The sequence below is a fragment of the Triturus cristatus genome, chromosome 12 (assembly GCF_964204655.1).
Source record: "Triturus cristatus chromosome 12, aTriCri1.1, whole genome shotgun sequence".
Lineage (NCBI taxonomy): Eukaryota > Metazoa > Chordata > Amphibia > Caudata > Salamandridae > Triturus > Triturus cristatus.
The window spans coordinates 82,264,931-82,291,789 of record NC_140595.1 but is presented as its reverse complement, the minus strand read 5'-3'; the positions used below and the strand labels follow the sequence as shown (position 1 = coordinate 82,291,789).

Sequence of the window (26,859 nt, the reverse complement as noted above, 5' to 3'; positions counted from 1 at the left end):
CAAGGCGATTTCCCTTCCACTCTAGATTTAAAGGACGCGAACTTTCATATTCCCATTCACCCAGCTCACAGGATATATCTCAGGTTTGTGGTGGACGAACAACACTACCAATTCAAAGTTCTCCCGTTCGGGGTAACTACAGCACCCAGAGTGTTCACCAAGTGTTTGGCAGTAGTAGCTGCACACTTGGGAAGACAACACATTCACATCTTCCCTTGGCTAATAAAAGCCAGCTCGCAACACAGCTGCACACAACACACACACAAAACAGTTCAGCTGCTTCACGACTTGGGATTCACTGTAAACCGCACCAAGTCTCATCTCCAACACGCAAGCATATCTGGGAGCCACAATAGACACTTGCAAGGCTCTAGCATAGCCCAACCCTGTTAGAATATGCAACCTACAAACTCTAATATCACAATTTTAGCTCAACACTCATTACCAGCTCGAGTGTTCATGAAACTCATCGGAATGATGGCATCTTGCATTCTAGTCGCTCCTTATGCAAGACTCCAAATGCGTCCCCTACAAGAATGCTTAGCACATCAGTGGAACCAGGCTTAAGGTCAGTTATCCAATCTGGTGTTGGTGGACGGCCACACTCCTCGCTATCTGCAGTGGTGGAATACACAAAACCTTTCCAAAGGGCGGCCATTCAGCGACCCGGATCCATAGATAGTGCTCACAGCAGACGCATCCCTCACCGGTTGGGGAGCTTATCTTCAAAAACATACCTTTCAGGGCATATGGACTCCAAATAAACTATCTGGAACTGCTAGCAATTTTTCTAGCCCAGAAAGCTTTTCAGATGCATCTAGTAGGCAAAGCTGTCCTAGTTCGTACAGGCAACATGACAGCGATGTCTACATACAAAAACAGGGAGGGACACACACTCTACAGCTCTCACCTAGCGCAAAGAATATGGAGATGGGCCATACCTAAAAAAATATAGCTCCTTGCAGAACATCTCCCAGGAGTAAACCATCAAATTGCAGATCTGCTCAGTCAAAGAAAACAGATCCACGAATGGGAACTACACCCTCAAGTTCTTCTCCCATTTTTCAAAATGTGGGGCTACCCAGACATAGATCTGTTCGCCACACACCTCAACGCAAAATGCCTAAACTTCGCGTCCAGGTATCCACACCCATCGTCCAAAGGCAATGCGCTATGGATCAATTGGTCAGGGATATTTGCTTACGCTTTTCCACCTCTCCCGCTAATTCCATTACTGGTTCGGAAGCTCAAACAACATTCCCTCACAATGATCCTAGTTGCACCCACATGGGCTTGACAACCATGGTTCACAACTCTGTTGGAACTATCAGTAGTTCCTCATCGAAAACTACACCTCTCCCTCAAGCTTCTCACTCAGAACCATGGAAAGTTAAGGCATCCAGTTCCCAGTCAACTCAGCCTTGCGACCTGGCACCTGAAATCATAGAGTTTGGCTATCTTAATCTTCCGCCAGACTGCATGAACGTCATTAGAGAGGCTAGACGCCCTACCACAAGAGCATGCTACGCAGCAAAATGGAAACAATTTGTTATCTATTGTAATAACCACATCAATCCGCTTGATGCTTCAATTCAAAACATCATTTGCTATCTGTTACACTTACAGCAGTCTAACTTAGCATATACATCAATAAGACTGCATCTTGCTGCAATAGCAGCTTACCTACAAAACAGACAACACTTGTCCTTGTTTCGTGTACCCGCTATCAAAGCCTTTATGGAAGGACTCAAAAGAATCATTCCTCCTAGACTTCCACCTTCTCCCAAGTGGAATCTTAATATAGTACTTACAAGACTCATGGGCCCGCCGTTTGAGCCTTTGCGCAAATGCGAACTACAGTTTCTGACTTGAAAGGTAGCCGTCCTCATAGCCATCACATCCCTTAGAAGAGTTGGTGATCTCCAGGCACTAACCATACAAGAACCATTTTTGCAAATTCACCACAATAAAGTGGTTCTTAGGACTAACCCAAAATTTCTCCCCAAAGTAGTTTCTGCTTTTCATCTCAACCATCTGAGTTACCTGTATTTTTTTCCTCAACCAGACTCAGTAGCAGAACATGCTCTTCACACATTAGATGTGAAAAGAGCACTACTTTATTACATTGAAAGAACCAAACCTTTTAGAAAAACTAAACAACTCTTTGTTGCTTTTTCCCCACGACATGAAGGCAATCCCATTTCAAAAGCAGGTATTGCACGGTGGATAGTTAAGTGCATCCAAATATGCTACCTTAAAGCTAAACACACCTTAACAATTCCCCCTAGAGCGCACAATACATGCAAACTAGGGGCTTTTGTTGCATTACTAGGGAATATATCCTTAGATGACATCTGCAAGGCTGCAACATGGTCTACATCGCACACATTCACAAAGCACGATTGTGTAGATGTGTTTGCAAAACAACAAGCTAGTGTGGGCCAGGCAGTTTTAAGAACACTATTTCAAACCACTGCAAAAGATAGAGGTTAGCCACCGCTGGGAAGATGACTGCTGTATAGTCTATGCTAACGCATATGATCTACAGCGCATATGCCTCAAACGGAAAATGCTACTTACCCAGTATGCATCTTGTTAGAAAACCCCGGGCAACCGGGTTAGCAGTCACCCGGTTTTTCCCAACACAAGGGGTAGCTTGGCTCGAGCGGTCGGGGGTCAGGCACCGTGTTAAGCGTACGTCACACCCTCACAATAACCATGCGTTCGTCCGTTCCAAAAACGACTCTACACCGTAAAAATTTATAAAAGAATCTTTGTGTTTATCTTAATTTTTCTCTTAGTTGCAGGGTTATGACACAAATACAATACAAAAGGATTTTCTTCAGAAATAGCAGGTCAATTAAATAATAACACTTTGCAGGTGCAATAAATAGGATTAGGTCATAAATACACAAGGAATAAATAGAGGTGCGATAAATACATAGGGCAAATAAATACTGTCAGACAATAAATACAAGGCAGGAATAAATACGGTCAGACAATAAATAAAACACCTTCAATAAATAATATAAGCCATCAAACAATTGCAAATCAGATCACATTTATGAGGTAGATTGATTTTACCATGCCCAAGTACAGCTTCTGGTCACTGGGGTGGCCTGGGGATGTCCCACCTAGAGTGGTCAAGGCTGGGGCCTAAGCTGAGGTAGAATGAGGGAAACCTAAGGTTCTGATTCTTCCAACTACACAGTCCCTCACACAGGTCCCTGCACCAGTCTCAATTCACCCCCTAGCACTCTCAGGTTGGTCCTAACACCCCTCTAGCCCCAAGACTGGTCTTTTAGGGCTCCACAGGGCCTCAGATGCCCTTTCTACCACTTACTGCCCTTTTCATGAAGATCGGCGCCGGGTCGACGTCGCTGGGCGGCTCCGGTTCGATGTCGCGTCGATCTGTTCCACTTGACGCCGTGTCGATGCCGTCGGGCGGTTCCGATTCGATGTCGCTGGCCGGCCTCGGTTCGATGTTGCGTCGATCTGCTTTACCTGACGCCGGGTCGATGCCGTGAGGCGGCTCCGGATGGATGTCGCTGGGCGGCCTCGGCTCGATGTCGTGTTCCGGCGTCACAGGGTCACGGTTCCCCCGCTTCCGGGCGACTCCGGAGTGCGACCTCCACTCCCGACCTCCGTCGGCTCCACTTCGGGTTCCGGCGACTCCGGAGTGCGATCTCCACTCCCGACCTCCTGCGCGCTTCGCCTCGACCTCAGGCGACTCCGGAGTGCGACCTCCACACCCGACCTCCTGCGCGCTTTACTTCAGCTTCCGGCGACTCCGGAGGGCGGATTTCACTCCCCCGTCGACGCCTCACCTCGACCTCAGGTGACTTCTACTCGACCTCCGGTGTCTCTCCACGACCTCCGTCGGCGCCCTCACTCGACCTCTAGCGGCTCCGGGTACGACGTCTGCCTTCTGTCAGCGCCGCTTCTCCACCTCGGGCTCCAGGTCTCCAGGCTTCTCGACGTTGGGTCTCCAGGAGGATTCCACCAAACAGGTCAGGAACTTGCTGTTCTTCTCCTTTAAGGCCTGTTCCGGCTGTTCAGGTCCTTAAGATGATTTTCTGGTCTTTATCCCACACAGGGCTTTAGGCTGGGCTTGGTCAGTAGGGAATAGTATCAAGGGTGGGTTTCTGGACCCCACTCCAGGCACAAGTTTCCACCCCTGCTGCCTTACTCCTTCCTCCTTCTGTTTTTCTGTCCTCTCTCCTCTCCAGTCAGGTGCCAACTGCCACTCTGAGATGGCCTCCCAACATTCTAAACTGCCTCTCCCTCTGTCACAAGGTTCTAGAATGTTGCAGAAGGTTCCAGAAATCTCCAGTGGGTTCTGATGATGTCACAGGTGACAATGGGTGGCCACCATTTTGTGTCTCAGGCCCTCAGACAGAAGTTCCAGGGGTAGGGAAAATGGCTCCCTGACCCTGCATCAACACTAAAAAGTCTGGTGGTTCCCAAAAAGGAAAAATTATAACAGGGTTTGAGGCAAAAGTGGGACAAAATAAATAATGATGAGGAGAGACCACCCAAAGGGCTGACAGGTCTAACACGCGTCCCCCCCAGCTGAAAGTGGGGAGAGCTACCCAACCCCTTGGGAGTTCTCATCACTAAGGCGGAAATACCTTGAGAGACCGTCTGCATTGGCGTGGTCCACTCCAGGCCGATGTTCCACCTGAAAGTCCATTCCCTGTAGGGAGATAGACCACCTTAGCAACTTGGGATTCTCCCCCTTCATCTGCATCAGCCAACGAAGGGGTCTGTGGTCGGTCTGAACTAGGAAGTGCGAGCCAAACCGGTATGGCCGCAACTTCTTCAGAGCCCATACCACTGCAAAGGCTTCACTCTCTATTGCACTCCACTTCTGTTCCCTGGGAAGTAGTCTCCGGGATAGGAAGACCACGAGTTGATCCAGACCCTCTTCATTGAGTTGCGATAACACTGCCCCAATGCCATGTTCCGATGCATCCGTCTGGACAATGAACTCCTTGGAAAAATCTGGGGCCCTTAAGACTGGGGCCTCGCACATGGCTTGCTTCAGTTTCACAAAGGCCTGCTGGCAAGCCTCCGTCCAGACTACCCGTCGAGGTTGTTTCTTGGACGTAAGCTCCGTGAGGGGGGCCACAATGGTCCCATACCCCTTCACGAAGCGGCGGTAATGTCCTGTGAAGCCCAGAAAAGCTCGGACCTCAGTCTGAGTCTTGGGGGGTTCCCAGGCCATGATAGCCTCGATTTTTCGCCTGGAGGGGTTGCACCGCTCCCCTACCCACCAAGTGTCCAAGGTACACTACCGACCCCTGCCCGATCTGGCATTTACTGGCCTTGATCGTTAAACCAGCGTGTTTCAGGGCCTGGAGAACAGCTTGCAGGTGACGCAAGTGATCCTCCCAGCTGTTACTGAAGACGGCAATGTCGTCCAGATAAGCAGCAGAGAAACTCTCCATTCCGGCGAGGATCTGGTTCACCAGACGCTGAAACGTGGCAGGGGCGTTCTTGAGCCCAAAGGGCATCACGCAGAACTGGTAGTGGCCCTTGGGCGTGGAGAAGGCTGACCTTTCCTTAGCTCCATCAGTCAGAGAGATCTGCCAGTACCCGGATGTAAGGTCAAAGGTACTCAAATATTGGGCAGCTCCCAGCCGGTCAATCAATTCATCCGCCCTTGGTATCGGATGAGCATCAGTCTTGGTTACTGAGTTCAGTCCCCGGTAGTCCACACAGAACCTCAGTTCCGGTTGGGCACCCGGTGGTACAGCTTTTGATACTAGTACCACCGGACTGGACCAGGGGCTGCTGGAAGGTTCAATCACTCCTAGCTCCAGCATCTTAGTGACTTCACTGTGAATGCTGGCCTTCACCTTGTCTGTCATCCGGTAGATCTTTGACTTCACAGGTGGGCTGTCTCCTGTGTCCACGTCATGGACGCACAGGTGAGTCCTACCCGGAACAAGGGAGAACAACGAAGAGTACTGCCCCAGGACCTGGCGGCAGTCCTCCTGCTGTTCAGGAGTTAGGGACGGGGAGAGAATCACTCCCTCCACCAACCCATCCTTTTCTTGAGACGCAAATAAGTCGGGGAGAGGCTCGCTTTCCACGTCCTCTGCTCCGTCAGTCACCATTAACAATATGACTTCGGGCCTCTCATGGTGGGGTTTGAGGCGGTTGGCATGCAGCACCCGTAGCGGCTGACGAGGGGTCTTCAGGTCCACCAAGTAGGTAGCCTTACCCTTCTTCTCCAACACCTCAAAGGGTCCTGACCAGCGATCCTGGAGGGCGCTAAGCTCTCCTGGTTCGATCACCCACACCTTCTGGCCAGGCTCCAACTCCACCGGGTGAGCATTGTGGTCATACCACGCCTTCATCACTGCTTGGCTGGCTTCCAAGTTGTCAGAAGCTTGCTTCCACAACTTAGCCATTTGGCTCCGGAAGGCCAGCATGTAGCTCACCACGTCCTGGGGAAGCTTTCTGGGAGTTCTTTCCCATCCGTCTCTCACCAGGCTGAGAGGTCCACGCACAGGGTGCCCATACAAAAGCTCGAAGGGGCTGAAGCCCACTCCCTTCTGTGGCACTTCCCTGTAGGAAAACAATAGACAGGGTAGGAGGACGTCCCATTTCCTCCGCAGGCTTTCAGGCAGACTTCTGATCATGCCTTTCAAGGTCTTATTGAACCTCTCCACCAGACCATTGGTCTGGGGGTGGTAAGGAGTGGTGAACCGGTAGGTCACTCCACACTCCTTCCACATGGCCCGCATGTATGCTGACATGAAGTTGGTCCCCCTGTCGGACACAACTTCCTTGGGAAAACCCACTCTGGTAAAGATTCCCATCAGGGCCCTAGCCACCACAGGTGCAGTAATGGTCCTCAGAGGTATAGCCTCTGGGTACCGTGTGGCATGATCCACCAGAACCAGGATAAACCTGTGACCAGCTGTAGTAGGCGGATCTAACGGACCCACAATGTCGATGCCCACCCTTTCAAAGGGGGTGCTAACGACAGGAAGTAGTTCCAGGGGAGCTTTCAGCTTCACCCCTGTTTTCCCACTGGCTTGGCAAGACACACACGTCCGGCAGTAGGTGTCGGACGACACTTTCATCTGAGGCCAATAAAAGTGTGGGACAAGCCGGGCAAAGGTCTTGTCTTGCCCCAGGTGTCCTGCCAAGGGAATTTCATGAGCCAATTCCAGAAGGAAGGCTCGGTAACGTTGAGGGACAACCAAGGCCCGTGACGATCCGTGCATGGGTGCCTTGGGTTCACTGTAGAGGAGGCCGTCCTCCCAGTAAATATTATAGTTCCCCTCAACGTTCCCTGCTGCCTGGGTTTCGGCCTGTCGCCTCAGTCCCTCAAGGGTAGGACACTCCCTCTGGCCCTTGCAGAATTCCTCCCTGGTCGGCCCTCCCTCCACGTGCCACTCGGCCGGGATGGGTAGATTCTCCAGTTCGGTAACATCCCCCTCCGCAGACTCCTGGTCCACCACCTCCGGTGGCCTATCCGTCACACGGGGCGCAGATGCCGAGGCAGGCTCCTCCTGTCCTCGGTTCTTCCCTTGATTGGCAGCCGGCGGTGCCTTTGTTCCAGGCTCCCGCCTAAATGAACTCCCTCTCCGGGTAGTCGCAGACCTTGTGCTGACACAGGCCCAGTCAGGTGTACCCAGCATCTCAGCATGAGTCCGGTATTCCACCTCCTTCCAAGCATTATGCTCCATGTCATTCCCCAGTAGACAATCGACCGGCACGGCAGGGCTTACGGCAACTCGAAGTGAACCTGCAACCCCCTCCCATTCAAAGGGAACCTCAGCCACCGGATAGTGGCCGGTTCTGCCGTCAGCCATCGCGGCTGGGTGGAGTACATCGGGAATTACCTGCTCTGGAGACACCAGTTGGCTACGTACCATAGTCATACTGGCTCCTGTGTCTCTCAGAGCCTCCCCTCTTTGGCCGTTGATGGTGACCCACTGCCCATACTTTATGGTATTTGCAGGCACCTGGATCTTAGGAACCATCTCCCGTTCTCCCAGGGACACTAAAGTGACACCCGCCCACTCCCTTCCCTTAGTTAAGGGCATCTCCTCCCCGAGCACTACACTAGCTACTCCGGGGGCCTTTCCTCCGATGGGAGGGGGTGGTCTTTTCGGGCACTTCACATCTCCCTTATAGTGTCCGACACCACCGCACTCGTAGCAATGGACAACCCTTGGCTGCTGACTCTGGCCAGGATTAGGGTTTCTGGGTGGGTTAGCCCTAGGGGTGAATCCTGTTCCCTTCCCTTGGGAACTATTTTGGGGGCCTTTAGAGAACTCTGTTTTCTTTTCCCCTCCCTCTTTCTTCTGGGGGGTGCCCTGTCCGGTCTTTTGAGAGTCCCCTCCAGTCCCCCTTGTGGACACCCGGGTACTAGCCCAAATGTCCGCCTCCTCAGCAAGCTTCCGGGGATTGGTCAGCTTGCTATCCACCAGGTGTTGACGCAGTTCAGGGAAACATTTTTCGAGCAGGTGTTCCTTCAACATCAAATCAAACAACCCCTCGTAGTCCCTCACCTCACTGCCCTGTATCCAACCCTCCAATGCCTTCTTTGCATAGTCCAGGAAATCCACCCAATTCTGTGTGCCCAGTTTGTGGCTACCCCGGAACTTCTGTCTATACTTCTCGGGTGTTAGTCCAAACTTCCTCACGAGCGCCACTTTCATGGTGGGGTAGTGGGTCTGCTCATCCTGCTCCAGGGCCAATAATGTATCCCTACCAGCTGGAGGCATGTACTTATACAATCCCCCTCCCAATATTTCTCTTGAACCCCATGGACTCTTAATGAGATCTCATAGGCTGCTAGCCACTTGGCGATATCATCACCTGCACTATAGCTAGCTACTATGTCTTTTGGCAAATAGGGTTTGGATTCCCTGGTGATTTCTCTTTCTTCGCTGCCACCACTAGGAACAGGGTGTGCCCCGACCCGTAGGATCTGGAGATCTATCTCCCTGAGCCTCAACTCGTGAGCCATCCTCCGTTCCTCCTTTTCGTTCTCCAGCTTCGCCAAATCCCATGTGAGCTGTCTTTTCTCCCTCCGGTCAGTGAATTCTGCTTCTAATAAGCCGTTGCTAGAGACACTGCTGCCCTTCCTTGAAAGTGTTCTGGGCCCCGCTACTAGGTTCCCCACCTCAGGTTGGTACAGACCAGCCCCCTCGCTGTCAGGCTCTCCATCCCTGTCCTCCTTCTCAACCTTACTTTCTCGTCGTGCCTCCCCCCAAGCCCTTAAGCTGGTCTGGAGCTCACCCTTCTTTGCACCTTGGGGACAAAACACCCCCTCTCGCTCACAAAACTCTCTGAGTTGGGCCACAGTGTAAGTTTCCACATCTTCCAATACAAACTCCATTTTGCCCACTCAGGATAGAAGACAGTTGCTTACAGAAGCTATGCAGGGGGGTACCTTTTGTAATACCTCCTCCCACCACCAGAAGTAAATTTGGAAAAAACAAAACTCAAAATTAGGAAGTCCGCTTGGAGAAAACTCCCGGTGTAGGCCTATGGACTACCCACAGTTTTTGTCGAGTGGACGCAAGCACAGCTCTATCCCACCGCTGCCACCAATTATGTTAGAAAACCCCGGGCAACCGGGTTAGCAGTCACCCGGTTTTCCCCAACACAAGGGGTAGCTTGGCTCGAGCGGTCGGGGGTCAGGCACCGTGTTAAGCGTACGTCACACCCTCACAATAACCATGCGTTCATCCGTTCCAAAAACGACTCTACACCGTAAAAATTTATAAAAGAATCTCTTTGTGTTTATCTTAATTTTTCTCTTAGTTGCAGGGTTATGACACAAATACAATACAAAAGGATTTTCTTCAGAAATAGCAGGTCAATTAAATAACACTTTGCAGGTGCAATAAATAGGATTAGGTCATAAATACACAAGGAATAAATAGAGGTGCGATAAATACATAGGGCAAATAAATACTGTCAGACAATAAATACAAGGCAGGAATAAATACGGTCAGACAATAAATAAAACACCTTCAATAAATAATATAAGCCATCAAACAATTGCAAATCAGATCACATTTATGAGGTAGATTGATTTTACCATGCCCAAGTACAGCTTCTGGTCACTGGGGTGGCCTGGGGATGTCCCACCTAGCGTGGTCAAGGCAGGGGCCTAAGCTGAGGTAGAATGAGGGAAACCTAAGGTTCTGATTCTTCCAACTACACAGTCCCTCACACAGGTCCCTGCACCAGTCTCAGTTCACCCCCTAGCACTCTCAGGTTGGTCCTAACACCCCTCTAGCCCCAAGACTGGTCTTTTAGGGCTCCACAGGGCCTCAGATGCCCTTTCTACCACTTACTGCCCTTTTCACGAAGATCGGCTCCGCTCGGCGCCGGGTCGACGTCGCTGGGCGGCTCCGGTTCGATGTCGCGTCGATCTGTTCCACTTGACGCCGTGTCGATGCCGTCGGGCGGTTCCGATTCGATGTCGCTGGCCGGCCTCGGTTCGATGTTGCGTCGATCTGCTTTACCTGACACGGGTCGATGCCGTGAGGCGGCTCCGGATGGATGTCGCTGGGCGGCCTCGGCTCGATGTCGTGTTCCGGCGTCACAGGGTCACGGTTCCCCCGCTTCCGGGCGACTCCGGAGTGCGACCTCCACTCCCGACCTCCGTCGGCTCCACTTCGGGTTCCGGCGACTCCGGAGTGCGATCTCCACTCCCGACCTCCTGCGCGCTTCGCCTCGACCTCAGGCGACTCCGGAGTGCGACCTCCACACCCGACCTCCTGCGCGCTTTACTTCAGCTTCCGGCGACTCCGGAGGGCGGATTTCACTCCCCCGTCGACGCCTCACCTCGACCTCAGGTGACTTCTACTCGACCTCCGGTGTCTCTCCACGACCTCCGTCGGCGCCCTCACTCGACCTCTAGCGGCTCCGGGTACGACGTCTGCCTTCTGTCAGCGCCGCTTCTCCACCTCGGGCTCCAGGTCTCCAGGCTTCTCGACGTTGGGTCTCCAGGAGGATTCCACCAAACAGGTCAGGAACTTGCTGTTCTTCTCCTTTAAGGCCTGTTCCGGCTGTTCAGGTCCTTAAGATGATTTTCTGGTCTTTATCCCACACAGGGCTTTAGGCTGGGCTTGGTCAGTAGGGAATAGTATCAAGGGTGGGTTTCTGGACCCCACTCCAGGCACAAGTTTCCACCCCTGCTGCCTTACTCCTTCCTCCTTCTGTTTTTCTGTCCTCTCTCCTCTCCAGTCAGGTGCCAACTGCCACTCTGAGATGGCCTCCCAACATTCTAAACTGCCTCTCCCTCTGTCACAAGGTTCTAGAATGTTGCAGAAGGTTCCAGAAATCTCCAGTGGGTTCTGATGATGTCACAGGTGACAATGGGTGGCCACCATTTTGTGTCTCAGGCCCTCAGACAGAAGTTCCAGGGGTAGGGAAAATGGCTCCCTGACCCTGCATCAACACTAAAAAGTCTGGTGGTTCCCAAAAAGGAAAAATTATAACAGGGTTTGAGGCAAAAGTGGGACAAAATAAATAATGATGAGGAGAGACCACCCAAAGGGCTGACAGGTCTAACACGCGTCCCCCCCAGCTGAAAGTGGGGAGAGCTACCCAACCCCTTGGGAGTTCTCATCACTAAGGCGGAAATACCTTGAGAGACCGTCTGCATTGGCGTGGTCCACTCCAGGCCGATGTTCCACCTGAAAGTCCATTCCCTGTAGGGAGATAGACCACCTTAGCAACTTGGGATTCTCCCCCTTCATCTGCATCAGCCAACGAAGGGGTCTGTGGTCGGTCTGAACTAGGAAGTGCGAGCCAAACCGGTATGGCCGCAACTTCTTCAGAGCCCATACCACTGCAAAGGCTTCACTCTCTATTGCACTCCACTTCTGTTCCCTGGGAAGTAGTCTCCGGGATAGGAAGACCACGAGTTGATCCAGACCCTCTTCATTGAGTTGCGATAACACTGCCCCAATGCCATGTTCCGATGCATCCGTCTGGACAATGAACTCCTTGGAAAAATCTGGGGCCCTTAAGACTGGGGCCTCGCACATGGCTTGCTTCAGTTTCACAAAGGCCTGCTGGCAAGCCTCCGTCCAGACTACCCGTCGAGGTTGTTTCTTGGACGTAAGCTCCGTGAGGGGGGCCACAATGGTCCCATACCCCTTCACGAAGCGGCGGTAATGTCCTGTGAAGCCCAGAAAAGCTCGGACCTCAGTCTGAGTCTTGGGGGGTTCCCAGGCCATGATAGCCTCGATTTTTCGCCTGGAGGGGTTGCACCGCTCCCCTACCCACCAAGTGTCCAAGGTACACTACCGACCCCTGCCCGATCTGGCATTTACTGGCCTTGATCGTTAAACCAGCGTGTTTCAGGGCCTGGAGAACAGCTTGCAGGTGACGCAAGTGATCCTCCCAGCTGTTACTGAAGACGGCAATGTCGTCCAGATAAGCAGCAGAGAAACTCTCCATTCCGGCGAGGATCTGGTTCACCAGACGCTGAAACGTGGCAGGGGCGTTCTTGAGCCCAAAGGGCATCACGCAGAACTGGTAGTGGCCCTTGGGCGTGGAGAAGGCTGACCTTTCCTTAGCTCCATCAGTCAGAGAGATCTGCCAGTACCCGGATGTAAGGTCAAAGGTACTCAAATATTGGGCAGCTCCCAGCCGGTCAATCAATTCATCCGCCCTTGGTATCGGATGAGCATCAGTCTTGGTTACTGAGTTCAGTCCCCGGTAGTCCACACAGAACCTCAGTTCCGGTTGGGCACCCGGTGGTACAGCTTTTGATACTAGTACCACCGGACTGGACCAGGGGCTGCTGGAAGGTTCAATCACTCCTAGCTCCAGCATCTTAGTGACTTCACTGTGAATGCTGGCCTTCACCTTGTCTGTCATCCGGTAGATCTTTGACTTCACAGGTGGGCTGTCTCCTGTGTCCACGTCATGGACGCACAGGTGAGTCCTACCCGGAACAAGGGAGAACAACGAAGAGTACTGCCCCAGGACCTGGCGGCAGTCCTCCTGCTGTTCAGGAGTTAGGGACGGGGAGAGAATCACTCCCTCCACCAACCCATCCTTTTCTTGAGACGCAAATAAGTCGGGGAGAGGCTCGCTTTCCACGTCCTCTGCTCCGTCAGTCACCATTAACAATATGACTTCGGGCCTCTCATGGTGGGGTTTGAGGCGGTTGGCATGCAGCACCCGTAGCGGCTGACGAGGGGTCTTCAGGTCCACCAAGTAGGTAGCCTTACCCTTCTTCTCCAACACCTCAAAGGGTCCTGACCAGCGATCCTGGAGGGCGCTAAGCTCTCCTGGTTCGATCACCCACACCTTCTGGCCAGGCTCCAACTCCACCGGGTGAGCATTGTGGTCATACCACGCCTTCATCACTGCTTGGCTGGCTTCCAAGTTGTCAGAAGCTTGCTTCCACAACTTAGCCATTTGGCTCCGGAAGGCCAGCATGTAGCTCACCACGTCCTGGGGAAGCTTTCTGGGAGTTCTTTCCCATCCGTCTCTCACCAGGCTGAGAGGTCCACGCACAGGGTGCCCATACAAAAGCTCGAAGGGGCTGAAGCCCACTCCCTTCTGTGGCACTTCCCTGTAGGAAAACAATAGACAGGGTAGGAGGACGTCCCATTTCCTCCGCAGGCTTTCAGGCAGACTTCTGATCATGCCTTTCAAGGTCTTATTGAACCTCTCCACCAGACCATTGGTCTGGGGGTGGTAAGGAGTGGTGAACCGGTAGGTCACTCCACACTCCTTCCACATGGCCCGCATGTATGCTGACATGAAGTTGGTCCCCCTGTCGGACACAACTTCCTTGGGAAAACCCACTCTGGTAAAGATTCCCATCAGGGCCCTAGCCACCACAGGTGCAGTAATGGTCCTCAGAGGTATAGCCTCTGGGTACCGTGTGGCATGATCCACCAGAACCAGGATAAACCTGTGACCAGCTGTAGTAGGCGGATCTAACGGACCCACAATGTCGATGCCCACCCTTTCAAAGGGGGTGCTAACGACAGGAAGTAGTTCCAGGGGAGCTTTCAGCTTCACCCCTGTTTTCCCACTGGCTTGGCAAGACACACACGTCCGGCAGTAGGTGTCGGACGACACTTTCATCTGAGGCCAATAAAAGTGTGGGACAAGCCGGGCAAAGGTCTTGTCTTGCCCCAGGTGTCCTGCCAAGGGAATTTCATGAGCCAATTCCAGAAGGAAGGCTCGGTAACGTTGAGGGACAACCAAGGCCCGTGACGATCCGTGCATGGGTGCCTTGGGTTCACTGTAGAGGAGGCCGTCCTCCCAGTAAATATTATAGTTCCCCTCAACGTTCCCTGCTGCCTGGGTTTCGGCCTGTCGCCTCAGTCCCTCAAGGGTAGGACACTCCCTCTGGCCCTTGCAGAATTCCTCCCTGGTCGGCCCTCCCTCCACGTGCCACTCGGCCGGGATGGGTAGATTCTCCAGTTCGGTAACATCCCCCTCCGCAGACTCCTGGTCCACCACCTCCGGTGGCCTATCCGTCACACGGGGCGCAGATGCCGAGGCAGGCTCCTCCTGTCCTCGGTTCTTCCCTTGATTGGCAGCCGGCGGTGCCTTTGTTCCAGGCTCCCGCCTAAATGAACTCCCTCTCCGGGTAGTCGCAGACCTTGTGCTGACACAGGCCCAGTCAGGTGTACCCAGCATCTCAGCATGAGTCCGGTATTCCACCTCCTTCCAAGCATTATGCTCCATGTCATTCCCCAGTAGACAATCGACCGGCACGGCAGGGCTTACGGCAACTCGAAGTGAACCTGCAACCCCCTCCCATTCAAAGGGAACCTCAGCCACCGGATAGTGGCCGGTTCTGCCGTCAGCCATCGCGGCTGGGTGGAGTACATCGGGAATTACCTGCTCTGGAGACACCAGTTGGCTACGTACCATAGTCATACTGGCTCCTGTGTCTCTCAGAGCCTCCCCTCTTTGGCCGTTGATGGTGACCCACTGCCCATACTTTATGGTATTTGCAGGCACCTGGATCTTAGGAACCATCTCCCGTTCTCCCAGGGACACTAAAGTGACACCCGCCCACTCCCTTCCCTTAGTTAAGGGCATCTCCTCCCCGAGCACTACACTAGCTACTCCGGGGGCCTTTCCTCCGATGGGAGGGGGTGGTCTTTTCGGGCACTTCACATCTCCCTTATAGTGTCCGACACCACCGCACTCGTAGCAATGGACAACCCTTGGCTGCTGACTCTGGCCAGGATTAGGGTTTCTGGGTGGGTTAGCCCTAGGGGTGAATCCTGTTCCCTTCCCTTGGGAACTATTTTGGGGGCCTTTAGAGAACTCTGTTTTCTTTTCCCCTCCCTCTTTCTTCTGGGGGGTGCCCTGTCCGGTCTTTTGAGAGTCCCCTCCAGTCCCCCTTGTGGACACCCGGGTACTAGCCCAAATGTCCGCCTCCTCAGCAAGCTTCCGGGGATTGGTCAGCTTGCTATCCACCAGGTGTTGACGCAGTTCAGGGAAACATTTTTCGAGCAGGTGTTCCTTCAACATCAAATCAAACAACCCCTCGTAGTCCCTCACCTCACTGCCCTGTATCCAACCCTCCAATGCCTTCTTTGCATAGTCCAGGAAATCCACCCAATTCTGTGTGCCCAGTTTGTGGCTACCCCGGAACTTCTGTCTATACTTCTCGGGTGTTAGTCCAAACTTCCTCACGAGCGCCACTTTCATGGTGGGGTAGTGGGTCTGCTCATCCTGCTCCAGGGCCAATAATGTATCCCTACCAGCTGGAGGCATGTACTTATACAATCCCCCTCCCAATATTTCTCTTGAACCCCATGGACTCTTAATGAGATCTCATAGGCTGCTAGCCACTTGGCGATATCATCACCTGCACTATAGCTAGCTACTATGTCTTTTGGCAAATAGGGTTTGGATTCCCTGGTGATTTCTCTTTCTTCGCTGCCACCACTAGGAACAGGGTGTGCCCCGACCCGTAGGATCTGGAGATCTATCTCCCTGAGCCTCAACTCGTGAGCCATCCTCCGTTCCTCCTTTTCGTTCTCCAGCTTCGCCAAATCCCATGTGAGCTGTCTTTTCTCCCTCCGGTCAGTGAATTCTGCTTCTAATAAGCCGTTGCTAGAGACACTGCTGCCCTTCCTTGAAAGTGTTCTGGGCCCCGCTACTAGGTTCCCCACCTCAGGTTGGTACAGACCAGCCCCCTCGCTGTCAGGCTCTCCATCCCTGTCCTCCTTCTCAACCTTACTTTCTCGTCGTGCCTCCCCCCAAGCCCTTAAGCTGGTCTGGAGCTCACCCTTCTTTGCACCTTGGGGACAAAACACCCCCTCTCGCTCACAAAACTCTCTGAGTTGGGCCACAGTGTAAGTTTCCACATCTTCCAATACAAACTCCATTTTGCCCACTCAGGATAGAAGACAGTTGCTTACAGAAGCTATGCAGGGGGGTACCTTTTGTAATACCTCCTCCCACCACCAGAAGTAAATTTGGAAAAAACAAAACTCAAAATTAGGAAGTCCGCTTGGAGAAAACTCCCGGTGTAGGCCTATGGACTACCCACAGTTTTTGTCGAGTGGACGCAAGCACAGCTCTATCCCACCGCTGCCACCAATTATGTTAGAAAACCCCGGGCAACCGGGTTAGCAGTCACCCGGTTTTCCCCAACACAAGGGGTAGCTTGGCTCGAGCGGTCGGGGGTCAGGCACCGTGTTAAGCGTACGTCACACCCTCACAATAACCATGCGTTCATCCGTTCCAAAAACGACTCTACACCGTAAAAATTTATAAAAGAATCTCTTTGTGTTTATCTTAATTTTTCTCTTAGTTGCAGGGTTATGACACAAATACAATACAAAAGGATTTTCTTCAGAAATAGCAGGTCAATTAAATAACACTTTGCAGGTGCAATAAATAGGATTAGGTCATAAATACACAAGGAATAAATAGAGGTGCGATAAATACATAGGGCAAATAAATACTGTCAGACAATAAATACAAGGCAGGAATAAATACGGTCAGACAATAAATAAAACACCTTCAATAAATAATATAAGCCATCAAACAATTGCAAATCAGATCACATTTATGAGGTAGATTGATTTTACCATGCCCAAGTACAGCTTCTGGTCACTGGGGTGGCCTGGGGATGTCCCACCTAGCGTGGTCAAGGCAGGGGCCTAAGCTGAGGTAGAATGAGGGAAACCTAAGGTTCTGATTCTTCCAACTACACAGTCCCTCACACAGGTCCCTGCACCAGTCTCAGTTCACCCCCTAGCACTCTCAGGTTGGTCCTAACACCCCTCTAGCCCCAAGACTGGTCTTTTAGGGCTCCACAGGGCCTCAGATGCCCTTTCTACCACTTACTGCCCTTTTCACGAAGATCGGCTCCGCTCGGCGCCGGGTCGACGTCGCTGGGCGGCTCCGGTTCGATGTCGCGTCGATCTGTTCCACTTGACGCCGTGTCGATGCCGTCGGGCGGTTCCGATTCGATGTCGCTGGCCGGCCTCGGTTCGATGTTGCGTCGATCTGCTTTACCTGACACGGGTCGATGCCGTGAGGCGGCTCCGGATGGATGTCGCTGGGCGGCCTCGGCTCGATGTCGTGTTCCGGCGTCACAGGGTCACGGTTCCCCCGCTTCCGGGCGACTCCGGAGTGCGACCTCCACTCCCGACCTCCGTCGGCTCCACTTCGGGTTCCGGCGACTCCGGAGTGCGATCTCCACTCCCGACCTCCTGCGCGCTTCGCCTCGACCTCAGGCGACTCCGGAGTGCGACCTCCACACCCGACCTCCTGCGCGCTTTACTTCAGCTTCCGGCGACTCCGGAGGGCGGATTTCACTCCCCCGTCGACGCCTCACCTCGACCTCAGGTGACTTCTACTCGACCTCCGGTGTCTCTCCACGACCTCCGTCGGCGCCCTCACTCGACCTCTAGCGGCTCCGGGTACGACGTCTGCCTTCTGTCAGCGCCGCTTCTCCACCTCGGGCTCCAGGTCTCCAGGCTTCTCGACGTTGGGTCTCCAGGAGGATTCCACCAAACAGGTCAGGAACTTGCTGTTCTTCTCCTTTAAGGCCTGTTCCGGCTGTTCAGGTCCTTAAGATGATTTTCTGGTCTTTATCCCACACAGGGCTTTAGGCTGGGCTTGGTCAGTAGGGAATAGTATCAAGGGTGGGTTTCTGGACCCCACTCCAGGCACAAGTTTCCACCCCTGCTGCCTTACTCCTTCCTCCTTCTGTTTTTCTGTCCTCTCTCCTCTCCAGTCAGGTGCCAACTGCCACTCTGAGATGGCCTCCCAACATTCTAAACTGCCTCTCCCTCTGTCACAAGGTTCTAGAATGTTGCAGAAGGTTCCAGAAATCTCCAGTGGGTTCTGATGATGTCACAGGTGACAATGGGTGGCCACCATTTTGTGTCTCAGGCCCTCAGACAGAAGTTCCAGGGGTAGGGAAAATGGCTCCCTGACCCTGCATCAACACTAAAAAGTCTGGTGGTTCCCAAAAAGGAAAAATTATAACAGGGTTTGAGGCAAAAGTGGGACAAAATAAATAATGATGAGGAGAGACCACCCAAAGGGCTGACAGGTCTAACACGCGTCCCCCCCAGCTGAAAGTGGGGAGAGCTACCCAACCCCTTGGGAGTTCTCATCACTAAGGCGGAAATACCTTGAGAGACCGTCTGCATTGGCGTGGTCCACTCCAGGCCGATGTTCCACCTGAAAGTCCATTCCCTGTAGGGAGATAGACCACCTTAGCAACTTGGGATTCTCCCCCTTCATCTGCATCAGCCAACGAAGGGGTCTGTGGTCGGTCTGAACTAGGAAGTGCGAGCCAAACCGGTATGGCCGCAACTTCTTCAGAGCCCATACCACTGCAAAGGCTTCACTCTCTATTGCACTCCACTTCTGTTCCCTGGGAAGTAGTCTCCGGGATAGGAAGACCACGAGTTGATCCAGACCCTCTTCATTGAGTTGCGATAACACTGCCCCAATGCCATGTTCCGATGCATCCGTCTGGACAATGAACTCCTTGGAAAAATCTGGGGCCCTTAAGACTGGGGCCTCGCACATGGCTTGCTTCAGTTTCACAAAGGCCTGCTGGCAAGCCTCCGTCCAGACTACCCGTCGAGGTTGTTTCTTGGACGTAAGCTCCGTGAGGGGGGCCACAATGGTCCCATACCCCTTCACGAAGCGGCGGTAATGTCCTGTGAAGCCCAGAAAAGCTCGGACCTCAGTCTGAGTCTTGGGGGGTTCCCAGGCCATGATAGCCTCGATTTTTCGCCTGGAGGGGTTGCACCGCTCCCCTACCCACCAAGTGTCCAAGGTACACTACCGACCCCTGCCCGATCTGGCATTTACTGGCCTTGATCGTTAAACCAGCGTGTTTCAGGGCCTGGAGAACAGCTTGCAGGTGACGCAAGTGATCCTCCCAGCTGTTACTGAAGACGGCAATGTCGTCCAGATAAGCAGCAGAGAAACTCTCCATTCCGGCGAGGATCTGGTTCACCAGACGCTGAAACGTGGCAGGGGCGTTCTTGAGCCCAAAGGGCATCACGCAGAACTGGTAGTGGCCCTTGGGCGTGGAGAAGGCTGACCTTTCCTTAGCTCCATCAGTCAGAGAGATCTGCCAGTACCCGGATGTAAGGTCAAAGGTACTCAAATATTGGGCAGCTCCCAGCCGGTCAATCAATTCATCCGCCCTTGGTATCGGATGAGCATCAGTCTTGGATACTGAGTTCAGTCCCCGGTAGTCCACACAGAACCTCAGTTCCGGTTGGGCACCCGGTGGTACAGCTTTTGGTACTAGTACCACCGGACTGGACCAGGGGCTGCTGGAAGGTTCAATCACTCCTAGCTCCAGCATCTTAGTGACTTCACTGTGAATGCTGGCCTTCACCTTGTCTGTCATCCGGTAGATCTTTGACTTCACAGGTGGGCTGTCTCCTGTGTCCACGTCATGGACGCACAGGTGAGTCCTACCCGGAACAAGGGAGAACAACGAAGAGTACTGCCCCAGGACCTGGCGGCAGTCCTCCTGCTGTTCAGGAGTTAGGGACGGGGAGAGAATCACTCCCTCCACCAACCCATCCTTTTCTTGAGACGCAAATAAGTCGGGGAGAGGCTCGCTTTCCACGTCCTCTGCTCCGTCAGTCACCATTAACAATATGACTTCGGGCCTCTCATGGTGGGGTTTGAGGCGGTTGGCATGCAGCACCCGTAGCGGCTGACGAGGGGTCTTCAGGTCCACCAAGTAGGTAGCCTTACCCTTCTTCTCCAACACCTCAAAGGGTCCTGACCAGCGATCCTGGAGGGCGCTAAGCTCTCCTGGTTCGATCACCCACACCTTCTGGCCAGGCTCCAACTCCACCGGGTGAGCATTGTGGTCATACCACGCCTTCATCACTGCTTGGCTGGCTTCCAAGTTGTCAGAAGCTTGCTTCCACAACTTAGCCATTTGGCTCCGGAAGGCCAGCATGTAGCTCACCACGTCCTGGGGAAGCTTTCTGGGAGTTCTTTCCCATCCGTCTCTCACCAGGCTGAGAGGTCCACGCACAGGGTGCCCATACAAAAGCTCGAAGGGGCTGAAGCCCACTCCCTTCTGTGGCACTTCCCTGTAGGAAAACAATAGACAGGGTAGGAGGACGTCCCATTTCCTCCGCAGGCTTTCAGGCAGACTTCTGATCATGCCTTTCAAGGTCTTATTGAACCTCTCCACCAGACCATTGGTCTGGGGGTGGTAAGGAGTGGTGAACCGGTAGGTCACTCCACACTCCTTCCACATGGCCCGCATGTATGCTGACATGAAGTTGGTCCCCCTGTCGGACACAACTTCCTTGGGAAAACCCACTCTGGTAAAGATTCCCATCAGGGCCCTAGCCACCACAGGTGCAGTAATGGTCCTCAGAGGTATAGCCTCTGGGTACCGTGTGGCATGATCCACCAGAACCAGGATAAACCTGTGACCAGCTGTAGTAGGCGGATCTAACGGACCCACAATGTCGATGCCCACCCTTTCAAAGGGGGTGCTAACGACAGGAAGTAGTTCCAGGGGAGCTTTCAGCTTCACCCCTGTTTTCCCACTGGCTTGGCAAGACACACACGTCCGGCAGTAGGTGTCGGACGACACTTTCATCTGAGGCCAATAAAAGTGTGGGACAAGCCGGGCAAAGGTCTTGTCTTGCCCCAGGTGTCCTGCCAAGGGAATTTCATGAGCCAATTCCAGAAGGAAGGCTCGGTAACGTTGAGGGACAACCAAGGCCCGTGACGATCCGTGCATGGGTGCCTTGGGTTCACTGTAGAGGAGGCCGTCCTCCCAGTAAATATTATAGTTCCCCTCAACGTTCCCTGCTGCCTGGGTTTCGGCCTGTCGCCTCAGTCCCTCAAGGGTAGGACACTCCCTCTGGCCCTTGCAGAATTCCTCCCTGGTCGGCCCTCCCTCCACGTGCCACTCGGCCGGGATGGGTAGATTCTCCAGTTCGGTAACATCCCCCTCCGCAGACTCCTGGTCCACCACCTCCGGTGGCCTATCTGTCACACGGGGCGCAGATGCCGAGGCAGGCTCCTCCTGTCCTCGGTTCTTCCCTTGATTGGCAGCCGGCGGTGCCTTTGTTCCAGGCTCCCGCCTAAATGAACTCCCTCTCCGGGTAGTCGCAGACCTTGTGCTGACACAGGCCCAGTCAGGTGTACCCAGCATCTCAGCATGAGTCCGGTATTCCACCTCCTTCCAAGCATTATGCTCCATGTCATTCCCCAGTAGACAATCGACCGGCACGGCAGGGCTTACGGCAACTCGAAGTGAACCTGCAACCCCCTCCCATTCAAAGGGAACCTCAGCCACCGGATAGTGGCCGGTTCTGCCGTCAGCCATCGCGGCTGGGTGGAGTACATCGGGAATTACCTGCTCTGGAGACACCAGTTGGCTACGTACCATAGTCATACTGGCTCCTGTGTCTCTCAGAGCCTCCCCTCTTTGGCCGTTGATGGTGACCCACTGCCCATACTTTATGGTATTTGCAGGCACCTGGATCTTAGGAACCATCTCCCGTTCTCCCAGGGACACTAAAGTGACACCCGCCCACTCCCTTCCCTTAGTTAAGGGCATCTCCTCCCCGAGCACTACACTAGCTACTCCGGGGGCCTTTCCTCCGATGGGAGGGGGTGGTCTTTTCGGGCACTTCACATCTCCCTTATAGTGTCCGACACCACCGCACTCGTAGCAATGGACAACCCTTGGCTGCTGACTCTGGCCAGGATTAGGGTTTCTGGGTGGGTTAGCCCTAGGGGTGAATCCTGTTCCCTTCCCTTGGGAACTATTTTGGGGGCCTTTAGAGAACTCTGTTTTCTTTTCCCCTCCCTCTTTCTTCTGGGGGGTGCCCTGTCCGGTCTTTTGAGAGTCCCCTCCAGTCCCCCTTGTGGACACCCGGGTACTAGCCCAAATGTCCGCCTCCTCAGCAAGCTTCCGGGGATTGGTCAGCTTGCTATCCACCAGGTGTTGACGCAGTTCAGGGAAACATTTTTCGAGCAGGTGTTCCTTCAACATCAAATCAAACAACCCCTCGTAGTCCCTCACCTCACTGCCCTGTATCCAACCCTCCAATGCCTTCTTTGCATAGTCCAGGAAATCCACCCAATTCTGTGTGCCCAGTTTGTGGCTACCCCGGAACTTCTGTCTATACTTCTCGGGTGTTAGTCCAAACTTCCTCACGAGCGCCACTTTCATGGTGGGGTAGTGGGTCTGCTCATCCTGCTCCAGGGCCAATAATGTATCCCTACCAGCTGGAGGCATGTACTTATACAATCCCCCTCCCAATATTTCTCTTGAACCCCATGGACTCTTAATGAGATCTCATAGGCTGCTAGCCACTTGGCGATATCATCACCTGCACTATAGCTAGCTACTATGTCTTTTGGCAAATAGGGTTTGGATTCCCTGGTGATTTCTCTTTCTTCGCTGCCACCACTAGGAACAGGGTGTGCCCCGACCCGTAGGATCTGGAGATCTATCTCCCTGAGCCTCAACTCGTGAGCCATCCTCCGTTCCTCCTTTTCGTTCTCCAGCTTCGCCAAATCCCATGTGAGCTGTCTTTTCTCCCTCCGGTCAGTGAATTCTGCTTCTAATAAGCCGTTGCTAGAGACACTGCTGCCCTTCCTTGAAAGTGTTCTGGGCCCCGCTACTAGGTTCCCCACCTCAGGTTGGTACAGACCAGCCCCCTCGCTGTCAGGCTCTCCATCCCTGTCCTCCTTCTCAACCTTACTTTCTCGTCGTGCCTCCCCCCAAGCCCTTAAGCTGGTCTGGAGCTCACCCTTCTTTGCACCTTGGGGACAAAACACCCCCTCTCGCTCACAAAACTCTCTGAGTTGGGCCACAGTGTAAGTTTCCACATCTTCCAATACAAACTCCATTTTGCCCACTCAGGATAGAAGACAGTTGCTTACAGAAGCTATGCAGGGGGGTACCTTTTGTAATACCTCCTCCCACCACCAGAAGTAAATTTGGAAAAAACAAAACTCAAAATTAGGAAGTCCGCTTGGAGAAAACTCCCGGTGTAGGCCTATGGACTACCCACAGTTTTTGTCGAGTGGACGCAAGCACAGCTCTATCCCACCGCTGCCACCAATTATGTTAGAAAACCCCGGGCAACCGGGTTAGCAGTCACCCGGTTTTCCCCAACACAAGGGGTAGCTTGGCTCGAGCGGTCGGGGGTCAGGCACCGTGTTAAGCGTACGTCACACCCTCACAATAACCATGCGTTCATCCGTTCCAAAAACGACTCTACACCGTAAAAATTTATAAAAGAATCTCTTTGTGTTTATCTTAATTTTTCTCTTAGTTGCAGGGTTATGACACAAATACAATACAAAAGGATTTTCTTCAGAAATAGCAGGTCAATTAAATAACACTTTGCAGGTGCAATAAATAGGATTAGGTCATAAATACACAAGGAATAAATAGAGGTGCGATAAATACATAGGGCAAATAAATACTGTCAGACAATAAATACAAGGCAGGAATAAATACGGTCAGACAATAAATAAAACACCTTCAATAAATAATATAAGCCATCAAACAATTGCAAATCAGATCACATTTATGAGGTAGATTGATTTTACCATGCCCAAGTACAGCTTCTGGTCACTGGGGTGGCCTGGGGATGTCCCACCTAGCGTGGTCAAGGCTGGGGCCTAAGCTGAGGTAGAATGAGGGAAACCTAAGGTTCTGATTCTTCCAACTACACAGTCCCTCACACAGGTCCCTGCACCAGTCTCAGTTCACCCCCTAGCACTCTCAGGTTGGTCCTAACACCCCTCTAGCCCCAAGACTGGTCTTTTAGGGCTCCACAGGGCCTCAGATGCCCTTTCTACCACTTACTGCCCTTTTCACGAAGATCGGCTCCGCTCGGCGCCGGGTCGATGTCGCTGGCCGGCCTCGTTCGATGTTGCGTCGATCTGCTTTACCTGACACGGGTCGATGCCGTGAGGCGGCTCCGGATGGATGTCGCTGGGCGGCCTCGGCTCGATGTCGTGTTCCGGCGTCACAGGGTCACGGTTCCCCCGCTTCCGGGCGACTCCGGAGTGCGACCTCCACTCCCGACCTCCGTCGGCTCCACTTCGGGTTCCGGCGACTCCGGAGTGCGATCTCCACTCCCGGCCTCCTGCGCGCTTCGCCTCGACCTCAGGCGACTCCGGAGTGCGACCTCCACTCCCGACCTCCTGCGCGCTTTACTTCAGCTTCCGGCGACTCCGGAGGGCGGACTTCACTCCCCCGTCGACGCCTCACCTCGACCTCAGGTGACTTCTACTCGACCTCCGGTGTCTCTCCACGACCTCCGTCGGCGCCCTCACTCGACCTCTAGCGGCTCCGGGTACGACGTCTGCCTTCTGTCAGCGCCGCTTCTCCACCTCGGGCTCCAGGTCTCCAGGCTTCTCGACGTTGGGTCTCCAGGAGGATTCCACCAAACAGGTTAGGAACTTGCTGTTCTTCTCCTTTAAGGCCTGTTCCGGCTGTTCAGGTCCTTAAGATGATTTTCTGGTCTTTATCCCACACAGGGCTTTAGGCTGGGCTTGGTCAGTAGGGACTAGTATCAAGGGTGGGTTTCTGGACCCCACTCCAGGCACAAGTTTCCACCCCTGCTGCCTTACTCCTTCCTCCTTCTGTTTTTCTGTCCTCTCTCCTCTCCAGTCAGGTGCCAACTGCCACTCTGAGATGGCCTCCCAACATTCTAAACTGCCTCTCCCTCTGTCACAAGGTTCTAGAATGTTGCAGAAGGTTCCAGAAATCTCCAGTGGGTTCTGATGATGTCACAGGTGACAATGGGTGGCCACCATTTTGTGTCTCAGGCCCTCAGACAGAAGTTCCAGGGGTACGGAAAATGGCTCCCTGACCCTGCATCAACACTAAAAAGTCTGGTGGTTCCCAAAAAGGAAAAATTATAACAGGGTTTGAGGCAAAAGTGGGACAAAATAAATAATGATGAGGAGAGACCACCCAAAGGGCTGACAGGTCTAACACATCTGTTCTTGGCATATAAAGCTGGAGATACATATGCACCCACCCGCCTCCCCGGGTACCTCTATCTGTTGCAGTAATATCTTACTTCGATACATTTTACATGGACATCTCTTTACTACTCTTCCTAACTCCATCATGACCCGTTATGGCAAAACAATCTAAGGATGGAGTCGATGCCCATGCGCACTACCACCAAAACGAGGAGTCACCTACCTTGTGACTACAAAGACTACTTTGAAGAAAAACAAATTGCAAACATCCGGGCCCTACACCAGATGGCGATCTATGCTAACCCATATGAATCTACAGCTTTATATGCCATGAGTAGATGCATACTGGTTAAGTAGCATTTTCCTATTTTTGTCATGAAAGGAGGTTGCAGAAAGACCATGAGGATTATTTAGTTAAGAGCAAGGAGGGAGTTTTAAAGTGTTTGTGCGGAAATAACTTTCTATTGTCCATTACTCCTGTGCTTTATACTAGTGCAGCACTGCACTGTGATTTCATAGCTAGAGATTCTCCTTATGTGATCAATCTTCGGCCTACCCACAGGTGCACAATTGGGACGTCCGGACCTGCTCCCCAAGACACTTCCAGTGACTGAAAATACCAATGACTCCATAGCAACAACCTTGTCCACTTCCTCTTTGGGCAGGGAAGGGTTACTTGGCCCAGCGCACAGGTAAGTCTCTTTGATCCAGTGGAGTCACTTGTACCCGATAATCTTAAATTTAGAACTGTTGTGTCAGATAATTTTGCATTTGTTTTTTATTGACTACAAATAAACATCTTAACACCTCAGGAAACATAAGTTTTGTAATACAGCCATGTGGTTAATTAAGTACAGTGATAGAATGCTTAATCCAATTTAGAACTAACACAGGGTTGAAGGAGGAGAAACAAATGTTGGAGAATAGATTTGCTAATTATTAAACTCGTAAAGTAAATATATAAACTTTATCACAATGTCACCAAAACATAAATAACCATATGGTTCCATATAAGTTCTCCAGATTGCTTGGTAGCCATCCTATACATTCCTGAGATTGCATGACATAGTCTCAGAAGAGACATGCAATGCTAATTTATTACACAATTTTCTGTGGTGCAAGACCTGCCAATCCCTGTGGCGGCTGAAGACATAATTGTTTACAATTTGAGTTTTGTTCGTAAGAAATGTGAAGAAAACCTGCAGGCCAGAGCAGTGGAAAAACAAGACCAGAGCAATCATGATGGCTAGGTGATCTTCGTGCACATTACTCTAATGAAACACTTTTATTTAGATCAGTCTATAGTTGGGTTATCTTCTGGCCGGCTGTTCAAACCTAAATGATAGTGTGTTGGATATATTTAGGTCTAGTGTTAACCAAAACCTTTTGATTTTA

The 26,859-nt window shown here is 52.6% G+C and overlaps 1 protein-coding gene across 3 annotated transcripts in view; it reads left to right on the top strand.

Moving 5' to 3' along the window:
- PIP5K1A (phosphatidylinositol-4-phosphate 5-kinase type 1 alpha) overlaps positions 1–26,859 on the top strand; it is a 195,655-nt gene that overhangs the window by 156,611 nt on the left and 12,185 nt on the right. For all 3 annotated transcript variants that reach the window (XM_085639640.1, XM_085639638.1, XM_085639639.1), the window contains one exon: positions 26,027–26,156. In XM_085639640.1, the coding sequence (XP_085495766.1) occupies positions 26,027–26,156 (130 nt within the window). The remainder of the gene's footprint in view (positions 1–26,026; positions 26,157–26,859) is intronic.